Source organism: Heptranchias perlo, chromosome 7 (assembly GCF_035084215.1).
Source record: "Heptranchias perlo isolate sHepPer1 chromosome 7, sHepPer1.hap1, whole genome shotgun sequence".
NCBI lineage: Eukaryota > Metazoa > Chordata > Chondrichthyes > Hexanchiformes > Hexanchidae > Heptranchias > Heptranchias perlo.
The window spans coordinates 6,501,277-6,524,615 of NC_090331.1; the positions used below are offsets into that span (position 1 = coordinate 6,501,277).

At 51.8% G+C, this 23,339-nt stretch overlaps 1 protein-coding gene across 1 annotated transcript in view; it reads right to left on the minus strand.

Annotated features, from left to right (window-relative positions):
- Positions 1 to 13,468: 13,468 nt before the first annotated feature.
- stk11ip (serine/threonine kinase 11 interacting protein) overlaps positions 13,469 to 23,339 on the minus strand; it is a 123,176-nt gene continuing 113,305 nt past the window's right edge. The window contains 2 exon segments of the mRNA XM_067986993.1: positions 13,469 to 16,575; positions 22,799 to 23,010. Of these exon segments, the coding sequence (XP_067843094.1) occupies positions 16,435 to 16,575; positions 22,799 to 23,010 (353 nt within the window). The 3' untranslated portion in view covers positions 13,469 to 16,434.

Here is a 23,339-nt window from a genome sequence, read left to right on the forward strand (position 1 = left end):
ATTACTGCCCCCTCTCTCCCCCCCCCCCCCACCCTGCCCCCTCCTCCCGCTCCCCCGCACCCCACCCCCTCTCTCCTCCTCTGCACCCATCCTCCCTCTCGCGCTCCCCCCCGTGCTCATTCTTTCCCCCCTGTGCTCCCTCTCTCCCCCACTCCCTCCCCCCACACTCCCTCCCCCTGCGCTCCCTCTACTCCCTCCCTCTCTCTCCTCCCACCCACTCTCTCCCCCCGTGCTCGCTCCCTCTCTCCCCCTCTCCCTATGCCCCCGCTCTCTCTCTCTCTCCAGCCCCCCTCCCTCTCTCCCTCTCTCCCCCTCTCTCCCTCCACACATTCTCTCCCCCCGTGCTCGCTCCCTCTCTCCCCAGCTCCCCTCCCTCTCTCCTCCGCTCCCTCTCTCCCCAGCTCCTCTCCCTCCCTCCCTTTCTCCCCCGCCCCCTCTCTCTCCCTCCCCTCTCCCTATGCCCATGCTCCCTCTCTCCCCCTCTCCTCTCCCTATGCCCTCGCTTCCACTCCCACCCCCGCTCTCTCCCCTGCTGCCTCTGTCCTCTCTTTTCCTCTCTCTCCCCCTCCCTACGCCCCCCCGCTCCCTCTCTCCCTCTCCCCTGCTCCCTCTCTCCCCCCTCCCTCTCCCTACGCCCCCGCTCCCCTTCTCCCCCTCCCTCTCTCCCTCTCTCCCCCTCCCTACGCCCCCACTTCCTCTCTCCCCCCTCCCTCTCCCTACGCCCCTGCTCCCTCTCTCCCCACTCCCTCTCTCCCTACGCCCCTGCTCCCTCTCTCCCCCTCCCTCTCCCTACTTCCTCTCTCCCTCCCTCCCTCCCTCTCTCCTCACTCCCTCTCTCCCCCCCTCCCTTTCCCTACGCCCCTGCTCCCTCTCTCCCTGCTCCCTCTCTCCCTCTCTCCCTCCCTCTCTCCTCACTCCCTCTCTCCCCCCTCCCTCTCCCTACGCCCCTGCTCCCTCTCTCCCCCTCCCTCTCCCTACTTCCTCTCTCCCCGCTCCCTCTCTCCCTCCCTCCCTCCCTCTCTCCCCGCTCCCTCTCTCCCCCCCTCCCTCTCCCTACGCCCCTGCTCCCTCTCTCCCCCTCCCTCTCCCTACTTCCTCTCTCCCCGCTCCCTCTTTCCCTCCCTCCCTCCCTCTCTCCTCGCTCCCTCTCTCCCCCCTCCCTCTCCCTACGCCCCCGCTCCCTCTCTCCCCGCTCCCTCTCTCCCTCCCTCCCTCCCTCCCTCTCTCCTCACTCCCTCTCTCCCCCCCTCCCTCTCCCTACGCCCCCGCTCCCTCTCTCCCCCTCCCTCTCCCTACTTCCTCTCTCCTCGCTCCCTCTCTCCCCCCCTCCCTCTCCCTACGCCCCTGCTCCCTCTCTCCCCCCTCCCTCTCCCTACGCCCCCGCTCCCTCTCTCCCCACTCCCTCTCTCCCCCCCTCCCTCCCTCTCTCCTCGCTCCCTCTCTCCCCCCCTCCCTCTCCCTACGCCCCCGCTCCCTCTCTCTCTCCCCGCTCCCTCTCTCCCTGCTCCCTCTCTCCCCCCCTCCCTCCCTCTCTCCTCGCTCCCTCTCTCCCCCCCTCCCTCTCCCTACGCCCCCGCTCCCTCTCTCTCTCCCCGCTCCCTCTCTCCTCACTCCCTCTCTCCCCCCCTCCCTCCCTCTCTCCCTCCCTCCCTCCCTCCCTCCCTCTCTCCTCACTCCCTCTCTCCCCCCCTCCCTCTCCCTACGCCCCCGCTCCCTCTCTCCCCCCCTCCCTCTCCCTACGCCCCCGCTCCCTCTCCGCCCGGCCCCTCAAGAGGAAATCAGCACCTTTAGAAAAAGGAGGAAATAAAACAAAACCAGAACAAAAACGTCTGTTGTTGTTTGGACGGTGACTCGGAGAAGTCTGAATAGTGAATGAGTTTCTTTGTTCCTCTCTCAGGGATTCGGGCTTTCACTTGAAGATTGATCGTAACAGAAAAACAGGCCGTTCGGCCCAACCAGTCCGTGCCGGCATTTACCCTCCACATGAGCGAATAGTTCGAATCACATTTACCCTCCCTGTTCCCGTATCCCTTCATCCCCTGTTCCTTTATCCATCTCTCCAATCTGATCTTGAGTGTTGACACCGTTTCTGCCTCAACCACTAACCCTGGAAGTGAATCCCACAGCCCCACAACTCTCTGTGAAGAAGTTTCTCCCGCCCTCTGTTCTAAATCTCTTATCTATCAATAGCCCCTTGTTCTTGACCCACTGACTACTAGATATCAGTCTGTTTCTATCTGCACTGTCCCATCCATTTTTTAAAAAATCATTTTAAACACTTCTATTATATCGCTCCGTATTCTGTGTCGTTCTATCCAAAGAAGACCCAGCTTATCCAGGGCTTGCTGTGCTGTAAGTCCTGGTCCTGCCTGTCCGGTCGGTCAGTCACAATTGACCCATTTTGTTTGCATGTTGGGCCCCAGCTGGAGTATTGAGTCCAATTCTGGGAAGGATGTCAAGGCCTTAGAGTGGGTGCAGAGGAGATTTACTAGAATGGAACCAGGGATGAGGGACTTCAGTTACGTGGAGAGACTGGAGAAGCTGGGGTTGTTTTCCTTAGAACAGAGAAGGTTAAGGGGAGATTTGATCGAGGTGTTCAAAATCATGAAGGGTTTTGATAGAGGAAACAAGGAGAAACTGTCCCCAGTGGCAGGAGGGTCGGTAACCAGAGGACACAGATTTAAGGTGATCGGCAAAAGAGCCAGAGGCGACATGAGGAAATATTTTTTTTTAACTCAGCGAGTTGTTATGATCTGGAATGCACTGCCTGAAAGGGCGGTGGAAGCAGATTCAATAATAACTTTCAAAAGGGAATTGGATAAATACTTGAAGGGGAAAAATTTACAGGGCAATGGGGAAGAGCGGGGGGAGTGGGACTAATTGGATAGCTCTTTCAAAGCGCCAGCACAGGCACGATGGGCCGAACGGCCTCCCCCGCGCTGTACCTACTATGACATATGATACTATGATGCTATGTACTCCACACCAGCGTTCCAACCAAGAAAGAAAGAGCGAGCTTGCATTTTATACAGTGCCTTGCATGACCTCAGGACGTCCCAAAGCGCTTTACAGCCAATTAATTAATTTTTTTGAAGTGTGGTCACTTTATAATGTAGAGCTCTGGTTTGACCCCCATCTGGAGACTACGTTCAGTTCTGGGCACCGCACCTCAGGAAGGATATATTGGCCTTGGAGGGGGTGCAGCGCAGATTCACCAGAATGATACCGGGGCTAAAAGGGTTAAATTATAAGGACAGGTTGCACAGACTAGACTTGTATTCCCTCGAGTATAGAAGATTAAGGGGTGACCTAATCGAGGTGTTTAAGATGATTAAAGGATTCGATAGGGAAGATAGAGAGAAACTATTTCCTCTGGTGGGGGGAGTCCTGAACAAGGGGGTGTAAACTGGAGGCTGGGGGTCAATTGAAAATTTCAGAACTGAGATTGATCGATTTTTGTTGGGTAAGGGGATTAAGGGTTTCAGAACCAAGGCGGGTAGGTGGAGTTAAAATACAGATCAGCCGTGATCTAATTGAACGGTGGAACAGGCTCAAGGGGCTGAACGGCCTCCTCCTGTTCCTGTGAAACGCGGCAGCCAATTTGCGCAGAGCAAGATCCCACAAACAGCAATGTGATAAATGACCAGATAATCTGCTTTCTTTTTAAAAGTGATGTTGATTGAGGGATAAGCATTGGCCAGGACGCCGGGGAGAACTCCCCCTTGGAAATAGTGTCCTATAGCCCTGACTCGTAATGCAGCAGGAGTCAGTACCTTCAGGTGAGGAGGAGAGAAAGCTGAGACAGAAATAAAAGACGTTATCTTAGACGAGATGGGCCTCGTGACTACAGCCAAGAGCACATCACCTCCATCACCGCCTCACCACAAGCCCGGCTCAGCGACGAGTGACAACGCCCGCTTGTAAAAGTTGACGAGAAGGTTTCTGCGAGGAGCTTACAAGGGGGTGCAGACAATAGGTCTTTGTAAATAGGCACGTCTAGAAATTCACAGCAGCTCCGGCAGCACCTGGAAAAATCGGGCCGCCTTTTCAGGCATAGCTCTTGCCTTAGGAGACCCTGAATCATCAGCCCGTGTTTTCCTTCCAGATGCTGAGGGAGCCCCGCTGCGTAATTCCAGCTGTTTTCCTTATCTGCCACGATAACGGTGTCGGCCGTGACTCAGCAAGCAGCACTCTCACACCTCTGAGTCAGAAGGTCGTGGGTTCAGGTCCCCGCTCCAGAGACTTGAGCACAAAATCCAGGCCGACACTCCCCGATGCCAGTACCGAGGGTGCGCCGCACTGTCGGAGGTGCCGCCTTTCAAATGAGGCGTTAAACCGAGGCCCCGCCTGCCCTTTCAGGTGGACGTAAAAGATCCCACGGCCACTATTTCAAAGAAGAGCAGGGGGGAGTTCTCCCCGGTGTCCTGGGGCCAATATTTATCCCTCAACCAACATCATTAAAACAGATTATCCGGTCATTATCACATTGCTGTTTGTGGGATCTTGCTGTGCACAAATTGGCTGCCGTGTTTCCTACATTACAACAGTGACTACACTTCAAAAATACCTCATTGGCTGTGATGCGCTTTGGGACATCCTGAGGTGCTATATAAATGCAAGTCTTTCGTTTATTTTATTATCTGTCATTGCACATTAATTTAACTCTCTCGGTACAGACTGCAATTCCTTATTTAAGGGGGGCCCCCCGCTTCCCCCCTGCCCCCCCCCAGCCCCGGCGACTCAGTGGGTTCACTGCCTGCTGTGATACACACCAGGGGGATCTCGGCATAAATCATCTAATCGGTGTCGAGTTAGCTGACCCCCCCTCCGCCTCTCCCTGCTCCCCGCTCCCCCCCCCACAGCTGACGTAGCGAAAAGGGGAATGGGGCTAGGGTTGCTAGAGGGAGAGAAAATGAAGATCGGCCAGGGGTGGGGGGGTGGGGGTGGGTCTCGCTTTCCAGTGGACCAGGATGGGGGGGTTCGCGATGCCTCCCGTGGGCGAATAGCCCGGCAACATTCACAGCCCAGCTTTCATGTATGGAAAGTACCACAGAGGGCTGTCTGGTAAACGTGGATCTGCACCCTCAGCACAGGAGTGGAGAGAACAAAAACCTGAACGAAAAGGGCGGGGGGGAATTTAATACAAATTATGCTCTGGCAGAGGAAGGGTTAAAGAGCTGCCGGGTGTCAGGCTTGGAAGCACTGCGATCAGATCATAGAACGATACAGCACAGGAGGAGGCCGTTCGGCCCATCGTGCCTGTGCCGGCTCATTGAAAGAGCTATCCAATTAGTCCCACTCCCCCTGCTCTTTCCCTACATTCCTGCAAATTTTTCCTTTTCAAGTATTTATCCCATTCCCTTTTGAAAGTTATTATTGAATCTGCTTCCACCGCCCTTTCAGGCAGCGCATTCCAGATCATAGCAACTCGCTGCTTAAAAAAGTCGCCTCATCTCCCCTCTGGTTCTTTTGCCAATTATCTTAAATCTGTGTCCTCTGGTTACCGACCCTCCTGCCACTGGAAACAGTTTCTCCTTATTTACTCTATCAAAACCCCTTCATGATTTTGAACACCTCTATTAAATCTCCCCTTAACCTTCTCTGCTCCAAGGAGAGCAACCCCAGCTTCTCCAGTCTCTCCACTGAGGTCCCTCATCCCTGGTACCATTCTAGTAAATCTCCTCTGCACCCTCTCTAAGGCCTTGACATCCTTCCTAAAGTGCGGTGCCCAGAATTGGACACAATACTCCAACTGAGGCCTAACCAGTGTTTTATAAAGATTTAGCATAACTTAAATTGTCTTTGGCAACAAACTGCTCAAAAAGCTTCAGAAACACCTGGTGCTCGTGTACAGTCATGTCTTAGCCTCAGAGAAAGGACCAATGGAGGACCACATTCCTCCATGCCTCCCGCTCCACTTACACATTTACATCCGGACGTTAACTCTTCACTGACGTCGCTGCACCAAAAAAAAATAATCATCGGGAGGGTTCGTGCCGAGCGGCTCACGGAGATCCCAACCCGCGAGTGGAGAGGGGGGGGGAAGAGACTGTTTCAATCGGATCAAACCACTCACCGCGAGCTAGCAGTCACTGTCAGGAGGGGCAGAGCCCAGGGGCCCCTCTCTAGGGGAGTGATCGCCTGGATCTGCACCCGCTACATTGCTCCCCAATCACTGCAGGTCAGGTACAGCGTGGGTTAGATAGAGAGTAAAACTCCCTCTACACTGTCCCATCTGCATGGGTTTGTTAAGGGAAGGTCGTGTCTGACTAACTTGATTGAATTTTTTGAGCAGGTAACAAGGAGGGTCGATGAGGGTAACACGTTTGATGTAGTGTACATGGATTTTAGCAAGGCTTTTGACAAGGTCCCACATGGCAGACTGGTCAAAAAAATACAAGCCCATTGGATCCAAGGGAAAGTGGCCAGTTGGATCCAAAATTGGCTCAGTGGCAGGAAGCAAACGGTAATGGTTGATGGGTGTTTTTGCGACTGGAAGGCTGTTTCCAATGGGGTCCCACAAGGCTCAGTACTGGGTCCCTTGCTTTTTGTGGTATATGTTAATGATTTAGACTTAAATATAGGGAGCATGATTAAGGAGTTTGCAGATGAAACAAAAATTGGCCGTGTGGTTGATAGTGAGGAGGAAAGCTATAGACTGCAGGAAGATATCAATGGACTGGTCAGGTGGGCAGAAAAGTGGCAAATGGAATTCAATCCAGAGAAGTGTGAGGTAATGCATTTGGGGAGGGCAAACAAGGCCAGGAAATACACAATAAATGGGAGGATACTGAGAGGTGTAGAGGAACAAAGGGACCCTGGAGTGCATGTCCACAGATCCCTGAAGGTAGCAGGACAGGTAGATAAGGTGGTTAAAAAGGCATATGGAATACTTTCCTTTATTAAGAGCAGGGAGGTTATGCTGGAACTGTATAAAACATTGATTAGGCCACAGATTGAGTACTGAGTACAGTTCTGGTCACCACATTACAGGAAAGATGTGATTGCACTAGAGAGGGTACAGAGGAGATTTACGAGGATGTTGACAGGACTGGAGAATTTTAGCAATGAGGAAAGATTGGATAGGCTGGGGTTATTTTCCTTTGAACAGAGGAGGCTGAGGGGAGATTTAATTGAGGTGTATAAAATTATGAGGGGCCTAGATAGAGTGGATAGGAAGGACCTATTTCCCTTAGCAGAGGGGTCAGTGACCAGGGGGCATAGATTTAAAGTGATTGGTAGAAGGATTAGAGGGGAGCTGAGGAGAAATTTTTTCACCCAGAGGGTGGCGGGGGTCTGGAACTCACTGCCTGAAAGGGTGGGAGAGGCAGAAACCCTCAACTCATTTAAAAAGTACCTGGATGTGCACCTGAAGTGCCGTAACCTACAGGGCTACGGACCAAGTGCTGGAAAGTGGGATTAGGCTGGGTGGCTCATTTTCGGCTGGCGTGGACACGATGGGCCAAATGGCCTCCTTCTGTGCCGTAAATTTTCTATGAATCTATGAAACACTCCCAGCACGGGTTAGATACAGAGTAAAGCTTCCTCTACACTGTCCCATCAAACACTCCCAGGGCAGGTACAGCACGGGTTAGATACAGAGTAAAGCTCCCTCTACACTGTCCCATCAAACACTCCCAGGGCAGGTACAGCACGGGTTAGATACAGAGTAAAGCTCCCTCTACACTGTCCCATCAAACACTCCCAGGGCAGGTACAGCACGGGTTGGATACAGAGTAAAGCTCCCTCTACACTGTCCCATCAAACACTCCCAGGGCAGGTACTGCACGGGTTAGATACAGAGTAAAGCTCCCTCGACACTGTCCCATCAAACACTCCCAGGGGCAGGTACAGCTCGGGTTAGATACAGAGTAAAGCTCCCTCTACACTGTCCCATCAAACACTCCCAGGGCAGGTACAGCACGGGTTAGATACAGAGTAAAGCTCCCTCTACACTGTCCCATCAAACACTCCCAGGGCAGGTACAGCACGGGTTGGATACAGAGTAAAGCTCCCTCTACACCGTCCTTTCTTCCTATCTCCATACTGTCAAATCTTTTTGCCGCTATCTGAGCCCATTCTCTATTAATTTAGTCAGTCACACACCTGTGTGAAGTGCGATTGGGAGTAATCGTCGGCTGTCAGCACTGCTCATTTAGTGGCATTGCGTGCGGCTTAGCACCTGGTTCTGGTTTTAATTCATCCTCGTGATGTGGGCGTTGCTGGCGAGGGCGACATTTATCACCCATCCCTAGTCGCCCTGAGGTAGTTGTTGAACCAGTCAGGTGATGGTGAGCAGTTTGATACAACTGAGCGACTTCAGAGGGCAGTGAAGAGTCAACCACGTTGGTGTGGGGACCGGAGGCACATATAGACCCAGAGCGGGTAAGGGTGGCAGGTTTCCTTCCCTGAAGGATATTAAACTAGAAAGAGTGCAGAAAAGATTTACTAGGATGCTACCGGGACTTGATGGTTTGACTTATAGGGAGAGGTTGGATAGACTGGGACTTTATTCCCTGGAGAGTAGGAGGTTTCGGGGTGATCTTATAGAAGTCTATAAAATAATGAGGGGCATAGATAAGGTAGATAGTCAAAATCTTTTCCCAAAGGTAGGGGAGTCTATAACGAGGGGGCATAGATTTAAGGTGAGAGGGGAGAGATACAAAAGCGTCCAGAGGGGCAATTTTTTCACTCAAAGGGTGGTGAGTGTCTGGAACGAGCTGCCAGAGGCAGTAGTAGAGGCGGGTACAATTTTGTCTTTTAAAAAGCATTTGGACAGTTACATGGGTAAGATGGGTATAGAGGGATATGGGCCAAGTGCAGGCAATTGGGACTAGCTTAGTGGTATAAACTGGGCAACATGGACATGTTGGGCCGAAGGGCCTGTTTCCATGTTGTAAACTTCTATGATTCTATGATTCTAGAGGAACCAGTTGGGATTTTATTTCCAGATTTTTTTTTAAACTGATTGCGAATCCCCGATGGTGGGAAATGAACTCTCGTCCTCTGGATTATTAGTCCAGGCCTCCGGATCATTTTTTTTAAAAAAAAAGGTTTGCATTTATATAGCGCATTTTGCAAAGTCAGGACGGCCCAAAGCACTTTACAGCCAGCGAAGTACTTTTGAAGTGTACTCACTGTTGCAACGTAGGAAACGCTGCAGCCAATTTGCACACAGCAAGATCCGAGTCATACAGTTCAGTCCTCGGGCTGTGCTGACCTCAGCAGCCCACACCCACCCCCCCAGCAAGAAGAGGGATAATCAATCAGGGTGGTTCCTCCTTTCTGCTGATGGGAAGTGGGTGTGCCTGGACAGGATGGAGCTTCGCCTTAATGGCCTCCCAGATAGCCTGCCAACGCACGCAGTCTGGACTCCCTGTATTCCAGCACGAGTCAGCATCGTCATTCGAAGGGAGAAAGAGGCACACCTGTTTGGATTGCTGCATTGTCATTACACAGTGTCAGCTGTGGCTCAGCGGGGGCACGCCCTCTCCTCTAAGTCCGACGGTCGTGGGTCCAAGTCCCACTCCGGGGACTTGAGCACATAACCTAGGCTGACATTTCCCAATGCAAAACTGAGGGAGCGCCGCACTGTCGGAGGTGCCGTCTTTCAGATGAGACGTTAAACCGAGGCCCCGTCTGCCCCTCTCAGGTGGACGTAAAAGATCAAAGAAGAGCAGGGGGAGTTCTCCCCGGTGTCCTGGCCCAACATTTATCCTTCAACCAACGCCTCAAGACAGTTTCTGATCAATTATCTCATTGCTGTTTGCGGGATCTTGCTGTGTGCAAATTCGCTGCCGCATTTCCTAAATTACAACAGTGACTACAGTTCAAAAAGTACTTCATTGGCATCCTGAGGTTGTGAAAGGCAGTGTATAATGCAAGTTCTTTTTACTAAAAGTGGTTGCCTTATCCCCACAGTGCAATCACCAAATGTGTAAGTGCCTGAAGCTGCAGGTTTTAATTACTTGGCACAGCGCTGGCTGCTGTTTCCTTTGCTCGAAACCTTTCATTCAGCTGCCAGAGGCCAGTGTTGATAAATGACACTCAGAGAGCCCTACGATCATTAAAGTCAGCAGCAGCGAACGACTGTTGGATCACAAGCTTACAACCAAACTGAGAATTATCAACTGATTCACAGATGCGAAAACCAAACCTTTGTGATCCAACCCGTGCTGTAGCCGCCCTGGGAGTGTTTGATGGGACAGTGCAGAGGGAGCTTTACTCTGTATCTAACCCGTGCTGTACCTGCCCTGGGAGTGTTTGATGGGACAGTGCAGAGGGAGCTTTACTCTGTATCTAACCCGTGCTGTACCTGCCCCGGGAGCGTTTGATGGGACAGTGTAGAGGGAGCTTTACTCTGCATCTAACCCGTGCTGTACCTGCCCTGGGAGTGTTTGATGGGACAGTGTAGAGGGAGCTTTACTCTGTATCTACCCCGTGCTGTACCTGCCCTGGGAGTGTTTGATGGGACAGTGTAGAGGGAGCTTTACTCTGCATCTAACCCATGCTGTACCTGCCCTGGGAGTGTTTGATGGGACAGTGTAGAGGGAGCTTTACTCTGTATCTAACCCGTGCTGTACCTGCCCTGGGAGTGTTTGATGGGACAGTGTAGAGGGAGCTTTACTCTGTATCTAACCCGTGCTGTACCTGCCCTGGGAGTGTTTGATGGGACAGTGTAGAGGGAGCTTTACTCTGTACCTACCCCGTGCTGTACCTGCCCTGGGAGTGTTTGATGGGACAGTGTAGAGGGAGCTTTACTCTGTATCTAACCCGTGCTGTACCTGCCCTGGGAGCGTTTGATGGGACAGTGTAGAGGGAGCTTTACTCTGTATCTAACCCGTGCTGTACCTGCCCTGGGAGTGTTTGATGGGACAGTGTAGAGGGAGCTTTACTCTGTACCTACACCGTGCTGTACCTGCCCTGGGAGTGTTTGATGGGACAGTGTAGAGGGAGCTTTACTCTGTATCTAACCCGTGCTGTACCTGCCCTGGGAGTGTTTGATGGGACAGTGTAGAGGGAGCTTTACTCTGTATCTAACCCGTGCTGTACCTGCTCTGGGAGTGTTTGATGGGACAGTGTAGAGGGAGCTTTACTCTGTATCTAACCCGTGCTGTACCTGCTCTGGGAGTGTTTGATGGGGACTGGAGTGAGAACAGTCTCCTCTCCTCCCCCTACTCCCTGTGACCCTTCTTAAGTCTGACTTGCTCCCAAAACCGTCCCCGAAATCCAGCAGCAGAACAGCAGACCCAGGAATCTGTGTATTTGAAGATTCTGCTGCCGGACCAAAGCAGCTGGTTTAAACGGTGGAGGGGAGAAAGACAGCACAATCGAACCTCGGAGCAAGAGCACCTGCAATTCCACCCTCCCCTGCAAAAGGAGAAACCCCATCCCCAGATGAAAGTTTCACTTTGAAGACACATTTGGTCGACACTCTTCCCCCCCCCCCCCCTCCCCCTCAGGTAATTAAGCAATCAAGTGAGGAATGCAGGAGTTTTACAGGGCTGTAAGAGTCGTGCGCCTTACTGATCATAGCCTTTGAACACAGCGGGGGACTTGTTAATCCCAACCTTTGACACTGGACAGATCCTACAGCCCCAGGTGGCCTTGCAGTTCCAGACACACACAGCTCCTCCGTTTCACCCCTCCCCTAGTCAAACAGTCACTGCTCATCGAATAAAAACCACGTCCTCTCCACCGGCAGGAGATGAGACAGATGGAAGTTTCTCACTGGAGAATGGGAGACGAACTTTCAGTCAGAAGAGATTCCTGATCTTCGCTTCAGTGAGATCGTCAGCCCGTTTATTAAAATTTGTTCTCGGGTTGTGGGCATCGCTGGCAAGACTGGCATTTATTGCCCATCCCTGGTTGCCCCTGAGTAGGTAGTTAGTGGTGGGCCACCTTCTTGAACCTGCTGGGTAGATAAGACTCTGGAGGGGGCTTGACAGGGTGCCAAGACTGTTTCCCATGGCTGGAGAGTCTAGAACTAGGGGGCATAGTCTCAAGGGCTCAGACGTTTAGGATTGAGATGAGGAGGAATTTCTTCACTCAAAGGGTTGTGAATCTTCGAGATTCTCTCCCCCAGAGGGCTGTGGATGCTCAGTCATTGATAATATTCAAGACTGAGGTGGATAGATTTTTGGACACTAAGGGAATGGAGGGATATGGGGATCGGGCAGGAAAGTGGAGTTGAGGTCGAAGATCAGTCATGATCTTATTGAATGGCGGAGCAGGCTCGATGGGCTATATGGCCGACTCCTACTTATATTATGTAGTGGTTTGATACAACCGAGTGGCTTACTGGATCACTTCAGAGGGTAGTTAAGAGTTAACCACATTGGTGTGGGACGGGAGTCACGTATAGGCCCAGTCCGGGTAAGGACGGCAGGTTTCCTTCCTTAAAAAGGACGTTAGTGAAACCAGTTGGGTTTTTACGACAATCCAACAGCTTCATGGTCGCTTTTGCTGATACCAGCTTTTTATTTCCAAATTTTTAATCTGAATTCAATTCCTCAAACTGCCAGGGTGGGATTTGAACTCACGTTCCCCTGGATTATTAGTTCAAACCTCTGGATTACTAGACCGGTATCAGTCACTACCGTACCCCTTTATAAAAAGGGACTTTCATTCATGAATTAGTTTCCCATCCAACACCCCCCCGCCCCACCCGACAGTGGGACGACCCCCAACCGTTCTCGGAGAGCTGTTGCAGTGCGTGCTGTAGGCGGTACAGCCACACTACGATGGCGATGGAGGGGGTAGATGGCAGAGAGAGGATACTACAATCAGCATCAATGACCTGGGTCGGTGCGCTCGATCACTATCCAATGACACAAGGACGTAGGGTGAGAACCCAATCTGACTCAGTTATCAAACCCATTCTCCCCAGGGCCTCAGAACAACAACTTGCGTTTATATAGCGCCTTTAACACAGTAAGATGGCCCAAGGAGTGATTATTAAACAAAATTTGACACTGAGCCACATAAGGAGATGTTCGGACAGGAAGAGGTAGGTTTTAAAGGATGGTCTTAAAAAGGAGGAGAGGGTGGAGAGCCTTTAGGGAGGGAATTCCAGAGCATAGGACCTGGGCAGCTGAAGGCACGGCCGCCAATGGAGGGGCGAAGAAAGTGGGGGATGCGCAAGGGGCCAGAATTGGAGGAGCGCAGAGGGTTGTAGGAGGTTACAGAGATAGGGAGGGGCCGAGGCCGTGGAGGGATTTGAACACGAGGATGAGAATTTGAAATTCGAGGTGTTGCTGGACCGGAAGCCAATGTCGGTCAGCGAGCACGGTGGAGGTGATGGGCTCCAGTGAATAGCCTGCAATCACAACGTCTGGGGTCACGGATAACGAACGGAGACTTTGGTGAGGTATTAGAGGTTGCAAGGAGCGGGTTGTGGGGTATTTGGGGGAAGAACCCCAACTGTAGTAAAGTGTGGGGCGGGAAAAAGTGAATACAAGACACCAGCTTCACATTGAAGTTTATTCGCAAAGTTATCAAAAATACAGGATAGGCAACTCAATACTCACAGTTTACGTAGCAAATATACTTTAAAATAAATACATTCCTGGCATCAATGGGTATCAGTGCAATGCAAGAGTCCAGACACGCTCACTGTACTGTACAGGATCGCTGTGTGACACACACCCAGTAAAGGTGGACGCACACTATTTCATACAAAACAAAGACTGGGTAAAACGGGTGTTTTTAAAAATCCTTCCATGTTCCTTTCCCTTGGGTTAAGTGGCTCAGAGAAAGCACAAATGTTTGCTCGTTGCAGCGTTTCGCCCATGTTACTTGGGAGGAGATCTGACAAGTGGCTCGTCCCGTTCCCCTTGCTGAAGGGTCTCGCTCGACAGACACCTCGGGCCAAAAGGGGTCAAAACCAATCGTGGCGGTGACCCAATGAAACGGCCGGGAACCCCACCGCCGAACAGCGGGAACGCCGGTCAGCACCCGTGAGAGTCACACGTGCGTTAAGCTCCCTGCCTCAGATAGGTCAGGGAGGGAGGTGTGCGGAGTGAGGGGGTGGGGAGAGTCAGCCCCTCTGTGCTCGAGGGTTCCCCCGCAGCATCCCCCGGCCCCCCCCCCCCACCCCAAAACCCAACCAGTGGGGCAAACAGCACGGACAAAGGTCCAAGCAAGAGAGAGAGAGTTGCTTTGCTACCTTTGTGGGCAGTAAATCACATGTGGGACTGGGTTTTGGTGGGGGGGGAAAGCAGGGGGTGAGATAAAGGAGAAAAGGAACAAAGTGATCAAACGATGGCACGGAAACAAGTTGGTAACCCCTGGGCCTGTGAGTTAAACTGAAGACCCCCCAGAACAGGACCTTCGGGAAGGGACTGCACAGAGGAGACAGAAATATCACGGTCGATATAAACAGCACGCAGCAAACCTGCAGGGAGCTCGGCCACCGGTGAACGAGGGGGTCATCTGCCCTCCTCCAATAAACAGGTGACCGTGGCTCTCAACGGAGCTGTGCAAGCACTCAAGGAAGCAGTAACACTGATTGAAGAGAGCGAGAGAGAGGGAGAGGGAGAGAGAGAGAGAGAGAGAGCGACATCAAGATGGTAAAGGAATAGGCGTCACATCACCAGGGGTCTGTAGGCAGGAAAGGGAGGGGACACGGGGGCCTGATACGGATGATGGAGAAACGTATCCAGTTACCGGGTTCTAATTACATTGGCGTCTCCACCATCGCGCCAGAGGTCAGAGACCAGAGGTCAGCATCAATGCACTGCACCGACCGGAGGCAGGTGGCGCCCACACGACGGGGGCTGAAAGCCGAGCGCAGAGGCTGCCGTGAGTGGCACTCTCCGGAGCCCGCACCCGCCGCGGGAGCGAGTGGTTAATGTCGCCTGGGTAGAGTCCGGAGAACGGCGCGCTGCCTTCCGTTCTACTGCACCCCCAGCCTGTAAATGTAAAAGCCAGCCTCCTGTCCCTGCTCCTCCTCCACTGAAAGGAGAAGCCAGCAGGGCTCTACGGTTATACCAGGCCTCGTCCTCCCTTCCTGCACAGTTGGCACTGCCTGTTTCAACTCGGATTTAAAAAAAAAAAAATCAAACAAATCCAAATTAATCTACATGGTTCACCCGAGCCTGATTCACCATACGGACTGTGCATGCATCACCGCATGACTGATGCGCTACTGGGCACAAATAGAGGACTTCAAAGAGCAGACTGGCTACCCATAGGGCAGAGAGGGCAGAAGTGGACACGGCGTTAGAACCAAGTATCGCAGACAGTGTAACGACGCACCGTTTCCTGCTTACCGAACAGCCCCCTCTTTGCCTCTGCCTCTCGGGCTCGTCGGGATAAATGGAACTTGCACGCAGCGACTGAAAGCAGGGCTGTGACCCAACACCATGGTCCCAATTTCACTCTACCAGGCCCTCCGACAAGAACAGACCGCATACGTGCGTTTAAAAAGTGGGGGCGCGGAGGGAGGGGGGACAAATCTTTCACTTCCCACCGTCCTCCTGCAAGTAGTGCAGCAATATGACGACACCTCCGGTGTCGCTCGATCGATAGTGAGATCGTGTTTCGTCACCGTAGCCTGGTGAGCGAAGTAACGGTGCAATTAAAGGCGTCACCCTGAGTGCAAACATCACCTGAACAGAACACACCACAGTGCGCTTCAATAAAATCCTGCTCCCCACCCTCTCAACGGCCGACGAGCCCAGTTTAAACACCAATACAGGCTCCACAGGTGAACTACAAGCACTGGAACGCATGTAAACCTCTGCCCTCCCGTCTTCCCCCCCCCACCCCCCCCACCCCTCCGAGCTTTGTATTGAGCGAGCGGAGGGAGGGAGGGAGGGAGGGCGGACGGGGAGCTGCGAGCCTCGCCTACTCCAGATCGCCACCACTATCCCCAGACTCCGCTGCCCTGCGAGCGCAGTGAAGTGTGAGGCAGCTCAGCGACGGTCGACCGGCGGATCCCAGCCCCCGTAAGCTGGAGTCGTTTCAGTGCACAGACCAGTGGGGAGAGGGATTTAAACAGACCAGTGGGGAGAGGGATTTAAACAGACCAGTGGGGAGAGGGATTTAAACAGACCAGTGGGGAGAGGGATTTAAACAGACCAGTGGGGAGAGGGATTTAAACAGACCAGTGGGGAGAGGGATTTAAACAGTCAGCAGTGGGACAGAAATCTTACTTTTTAAAAAAAAAAACACAACAGCCTTTGTATAAAAAGGGCAGCAAACACAGAGACAAGGCAAATATTCAGTGGTTAAGGGATGAGTCCTTCACCACCAGCCTGGTGACCGCAGCAGCTATCCCGCTCGCCTGCACTGATGGGCGTACTTCCCAAGTGTTTAAATGCGAGACCTTTCCCACCGTCAGGAATCAATCTCTGTTCACCTTGGCTTTCACAAGTCGTGAATTTGCCCCCTCCCGCCCCTGCCCACGGACCCGTTTTTCTGTTTCACCATCTAGTCCGGCGTTTGGTGGACGGTGATTTTCAGCTGCACCCCGAACATCTCCTCCCAGGGCTCCCGGATCCACTCCACCACATCGCTCACCAGCTCCACGCACTCCATCCGCAGCAGCCACATGCTCTCAGTCCGGCTCACCTGGGGGAGGGAAGGGGGTTCAAAGAGACCACGGCCCATCACCGCAAAGTAACATCTCTGATCTCAGCTGAGAATCACAAGAACCGAACCCCACCCCAAGAAGCAGCGTCCCAGCGAATCGCCCCCTCCCATCAACTCTTCACACCATCACGCAGGGTCGTCCCATCAAACACTCCCAGGGCAGGTACAGCACGGGTTAGATACAGAGTAAAGCTCCCTCTACACTGTCCCATCAAACACTCCCAGGGCAGGTACAGCACGGGTTAGATACAGAGTAAAGCTCCCTCTACACTGTCCCATCAAACACTCCCAGGGCAGGTACAGCACGGGTTAGATACAGAGTAAAGCTCCCTCTACACTGTCTCATCAAACACTCCCAGGGCAGGTGCAGCACGGGTTAGATACAGAGTAAAGCTCCCTCTACACTGTCCCATCAAACACTCCCAGGACAGGTACAGCACGGGTTAGATACAGAGTAAAGCTCCCTCTACACTGTCCCATCAAACACTCCCAGGACAGGTACAGCACGGGTTAGATACAGAGTAAAGCTCCCTCTACACTGTCCCATCAAACACTCCCAGGGCAGGTACAGCACGGGTTAGATACAGAGTAAAGCTCCCTCTACACTGTCTCATCAAACACTCCCAGGGCAGGTGCAGCACGGGTTAGATACAGAGTAAAGCTCCCTCTACACTGTCCCATCAAACACTCCCAGGGCAGGTACAGCACGGGTTAGATACAGAGTAAAGCTCCCTCTACACTGTCCCATCAAACACTCCCAGGGCAGGTACAGCACGGGTTAGATACAGAGTAAAGCTCCCTCTACACTGTCTCATCAAACACTCCCAGGGCAGGTACAGCATGGGTTAGATACAGAGTAAAGCTCCCTCTACACTGTCCCATCAAACACTCCCAGGGCAGGTACAGCACGGGTTAGATACAGAGTAAAGCTCCCTCTACACTGTCCCATCAAACGCTCCGAGGGGCAGGTACAGCACGGGTTAGATACAGAGTAAAGCTCCTTCTTCACTGTCCCATCAAACACTCCCAGGGCAGGTACAGCACGGGTTAGATACAGAGTAAAGCTCCTTCTTCACTGTCCCATCAAACACTCCCAGGGCAGGTACAGCACGGGTTAGATACAGAGTAAAGCTCCTTCTTCACTGTCCCATCAAACACTCCCAGGGGCAGGTACAGCACGGGTTAGATACAGAGTAAAGCTCCCTCTACACTGTCCCATCAAACACTCCCAGGGCAGGTACAGCACGAGTTAGATACAGAGTAAAGCTCCTTCTTCACTGTCCCATCAAACACTCCCAGGGCAGGTACAGCATGGGTTAGATACAGAGTAAAGCTCCCTCTACACTGTCCCATCAAACACTCCCAGGGCAGGTACAGGGTTAGATACAGAGTAAAGCTCCCTCCAGCAGAGGAGACAGAGGGGCATTCTGGAAGAAGTCGGCTCAGTCACCTCCAGTGAACAGTGGGTAGCAGAAGAACTGGTGTCGAGGAGCAGTTAAACCCAAAACACAACACTTGTATTTCCCTCCCTCCCTCCTCCTGTAACCAAAAAAAAGGAGGCACTGTGAGGAGGGCAAGCAAGTTGACTAGGAGGAGGATCGAGCTACTGCAGCTGCTGGAGGCACGAAGTTAGAGCCAACAGGTAAGTGATTGGCTGGTGACTGGTAAGTAGTTTTTCTTTCCTTTTTTTTTCTTGACATTGTAGTTGTTGTTAAGCTAACTTAAGGGTTAAGTCATGGCAGGAGATCCCAGACCCGTGTCATGTTCCTCTTGTGGGATGTGGGAATTCAGGGATCCTTCCTGTGTCCCTGATTCCTTCACCTGCGGGAAGTGTGTCCAGCTGCAGCTACTGTTTGACCGCTTGACGGCTCTGGAGCTGCGGATGGACTCACTTTGGAGCATCCGCGATGCTGAGGAAGTCGTGGATAGCACGTTCAGTGAGTTGGTCACACCACAGATAAAAGTTACTGAGGGAGACAGTGAATGGGTGACCAACAGACAGAGGAAGAGTAGGAAGGCAGTGCAGGAGTCCCCTGCGGTCATCTCCCTCCAAAACAGGTATACCGTTTTGGATACTGTTGGGGGAGATGGCTCACCAGGGGAAGGTGACAGCGGCCAGGTTCATGGCACCGTGGCTGGCTCTGCTGCACAGGAGGGCAGGAAAAAGAGTGGTAGAGCTATAGTGATAGGGGACTCGATTGTAAGGGGAATAGACAGGCGTTTCTGCGGACGCAACCGAGACTCCATGATGGTAGTATGTTGCCTCCCTGGTGCAAGGGTCAGGGATGTCTCGGAGCGGCTGCAGGACATTCTGGAGGGGGAGGGTGAACAGCCAGTTGTCGTGGTGCATATAGGTACCAACGATATAGGTAAAAAACGGGATGAGGCCCTACAAGCTGAATTTAGGGAGTTAGGAGTTAAACTAAAAAGTAGGACCTCAAAGGTAGTAATCTCAGGATTGCTACCAGTGCCATGGGCTAGTCAGAGTAGGAACGACAGGATAGCTAGGATGAATACGTGGCTTGAGAGATGGTGCAAGAGGGAGGGATTCAAATTCCTGGGCCATTGGAACCGGTTCTGGGGGAGGTGGGACCAGTACAAATTGGATGGTCTGCATCTGGGCAGGACTGGAACCAATGTCCTAGGGGGAGTGTTTGCTAGTGCTGTTGGGGAGGGTTTAAACTAATGTGGCAGGGGGATGGGAACCGATGCAGGAAGTCAGTGGGAAGTAAAGTGGTGACAGAAACAAAAGGCAGTAAGGGAGAGTGTACAAAACATGACCGGACAGATGGTCTGAGAAAGCAGGGCAAAGACCAAGGGAAGTCTAGATTAAACTGCATTTATTTCAATGCAAGAAGTCTGATGGGCAAGGCAGATGAACTCAGGGCATGGATGGGTACATGGGACTGGGATGTTATAGCTATTACTGAAACATGGCTGAGGGAGGGGCAGGACTGGCAGCTCAATGTTCCAGGGTACAGATGCTATAGGAAAGATAGAGCAGGAGGTAAGAGAGGAGGGGGAGTTGCGTTCTTGATTAGGGAGAACATCACGGCAGTAGTGAGAGGGGATATATCCGAGGGTTCGCCCACTGAGTCTATATGGGTAGAACTGAAAAATAAGAAGGGAGAGATCACTTTGATAGGATTGTACTACAGACCCCCAAATAGTCAACGGGAAATTGAGGAGCAAATATGTAAGGAGATTACAGGCAGCTGCAAGAAAAATAGGGTGGTAATAGTAGGGGACTTTAACTTTCCCAACATTGACTGGGACAGCCATAGCATTAGGGGCTTGGATGGAGAGAAATTTGTTGAGTGTATTCAGGAGGAATTTCTCATTCAGTATGTGGATGGCCCGACTAGAGAGGGGGCAAAACTTGACCTCCTCTTGGGAAATAAGGAAGGGCAGGTGACAGAAGTGTGAGTGAGGGATCACTTTGGGACCAGTGATCATAATTCCATTAGTTTTAAGATAGCTATGGAGAATGATAGGTCTGGCCCAAAAGTTAAAATTCTAAATTGGGGAAAGGCCAATTTTGATGGTATTAGACAGGAACTTTCAGAAGTTGATTGGGAGAGTCTGTTGGCAGGCAAAGGGACGTCTGGTAAGTGGGAGGCTTTCAAAAGTGTGTTAACCAGGGTTCAGGGTAAGCACATTCCTTATAAAGTGAAGGGCAAGGCTGGTAGAAGTAGGGAACCTTGGATGACTCGGGAGATTGAGGCCCTAGTCAAAAAGAAGAAGGAGGCATATGACATGCATAGGCAGCTGGGATCAAGTGGATCCCTTGAAGAGTGTAGAGATTGCCGGAGTAGAGTTAAGAGAGAAATCAGGAGGGCAAAAAGAGGACATGAGATTGCTTTGGCAGATAAGGCAAAGGAGAATCCAAAGAGCTTCTACAAATACATAAAGGGCAAAAGAGTAACTAGGGAGAGAGTAGGGCCTCTTAAGGATCAACAAGGTCATCTATGTGCGGAAGCACAAGAGATGGGTGAGATCCTGAATGAATATTTCACATCGGTATTTACGGTTGAGAAAGGCATGGATGTTAGGGAACTTGGGGAAATAAATAGTGATGTCTTGAGGAGTGTACATATTACAGAGAGGGAGGTGCTGGAAGTCTTAACGCGCATCAAGGTAGATAAATCTCCGGGACCTGATGAAATGTATCCCAGGACGTTATGGGAGGTTAGGGAGGAAATTGCGTGTCCCCTAGCAGAGATATTTGAATCATCCACCGCTACAGGTGAGGTGCCTGAAGATTGGAGGGTAGCAAATGTGCCTTTGTTTAAGAAGGGCGGCAGGGAAAAGCCTGGGAACTACAGACCGGTGAGCCTGACATCTGTAGTGGGTAAGTTGTTAGAGGGTATTCTGAGGGACAGGATCTACAGGCATTTGGAGAGGCAGGGACTGATTAGGAACAGTCAGCATGGTTTTGAGAGGGGAAAATCGTGTCTCACGAATTTGATTGAGTTTTTTGAAGGGGTAACCAAGAAGATAGATGAGGGCTGTGCGGTAGACGTGGTCTACATGGACTTTAGCAAAGCCTTTGACAAGGTACCGCATGGTAGGTTGTTACATAAGGTTAAATCTCACGGGATCCAAGGTGAGGTAGCCAATTGGATACAAAATTGGCTTGACGACAGAAGACAGAGGGTGGTTGTGGAGGGTTGTTTTTCAGACTGGAGGCCTGTGACCAGCGGTGTGCCTCAGGGATCGGTGCTGGGTCCGCTGTTGTTATTTGTTATTTATATTAATGATTTGGATGAGAATTTAGGAGGAATGGTTAGTAAGTTTGCAAATGACACCAAGATTGGTGGCATTGTGGACAGTGAAGAAGATTATCTAGAATTGCAACGGGATCTTGATAAATTGGGCCAGTGGGCCGATGAATGGCAGATGGAGTTTAATTTAGATAAATGTGAGGTGATGCATTTTGGTAGATCGAATCGGGCCAGGACCTACTCCGTTAATGGTAGGGCGTTGGGGAGAGTTATAGAACAAAGAGATCTAGGAGTACAGGTTCATAGCTCCTTGAAAGTGGAGTCACAGGTGGATAGGGTGGTGAAGAAGGCATTCAGCATGCTTGGTTTCATTGGTCAGAACATTGAATACAGGAGTTGGGATGTCTTGTTGAAGTTGTACAAGACATTAGTAAGGCCACACTTGGAAAACTGTGTACAGTTCTGGTCACCCTACTATAGAAAGGATATTATTAAACTAGAAAGAGTGCAGAAAAGATTTACTAGGATGCTACCGGGATTTGATGGTTCGACTTATAGGGAGAGGTTGGATAGACTGGGACTTTTTTCCCTGGAGAGTAGGAGGTTTAGGGGTGATCTTATAGAAGTCTATAAAATAATGAGGGGCATAGATAAGGTAGATAGTCAAAATCTTTTCCGAAAGGTAGGGGAGTCTATAACGAGGGGGCATAGATTTAAGGTGAGAGGGGAGAGATACAAAAGGGTCCAGAGGGGCAATTTTTTCACTCAAAGGGTGGTGAGTGTCTGGAACAAGCTGCCAGAGGCAGTAGTAGAGGCGGGTACAATTTTGTCTTTTAAAAAGCATTTGGACAGTTACATGGGTAAGATGGGTATAGAGGGATATGGGCCAAGTGCAGGCAATTGGGACTAGCTTAGTGGTATAAACTGGGCGACATGGACATGTTGGGCCGAAGGGCCTGTTTCCATGTTGTAAACTTCGATGATTCTATACTGTCCCATCAAACACTCCCAGGGCAGGTACAGCACCGGTTAGATACAGAGTAAAGCCCCCTCTACACTGTCCCATCAAACACTCCCGGGGCAGGTACAGCACGGGTTAGATACAGAGTAAAGCTCCCTCTACACTGTCCCATCAAACACTCCCACGGCAGGTACAGCACGGGTTAGATACAGAGTAAAGCCCCCTCTACACTGTCCCATCAAACACTCCCAGGGCAGGTACAGCGCAGGATTAGACCTAGGGTAAATCTACCTAACACCGCTGTCAGAAGGGCACCCCGAGTACGCCTGTGTGCCAGTGCCATGTGTTAACCCGTCTGAATACTGGGCAGCATGTGACCGCTAGGAATGAGATAGAGAGTGCCCAAATTCTTGGGCGCGAGACCCTTGGAGCCAGCAGAGAGGAGACTTGCGCCCCATTGGTCCGGCTAGGGACCAAAGCCAGGTAACGGAGACGGGGTTAGTGGAGTCATGGTTACCTCATGGTAGATGCTGAGCTGGACGTCCAGTGGGGCAGACTGGTAGAGGCTGACTGAGCTGATGTTGCTGATGGGCTGAGACTCTCTGGTTGGAGTCTCGCTCGGAGAAGGTTTAGCAGTCGCGCCGGTCGCCTTTTTCCACTGGTGGTCCTCTTCGAGCAAGTGGAGGGTGGACGAGGTAGCAAGCACGGTCACCGGGGAAACGGTTCCATCTGTAAAAAAGGGTTGGGAAGGAGGGAAACCAGAACAATTGTGACCTATGACACCATTTTAATTTTCAATGCAACCTCGTAACAAGAATTGGCTGCAGGGTGGCTGGGTTGGGGGATAACGAGATAGACTTGTCGCTCCACATCCAGCGCCCCCTGTAAAGTGTGCAGGGGTGGACGCTGGATAAGGGCAGCACTGGACCTCAGCTAGGATGCTTCCCATAGTTGAATAGTCTGGACGCACTCTCTGTCCGAGTGACATTGTGGAAGGTGGCCCGGGAATGCAGCCGATGAAAGGAGGGAGGACGCCGGGGGTGGGGGGGCTGGAACAG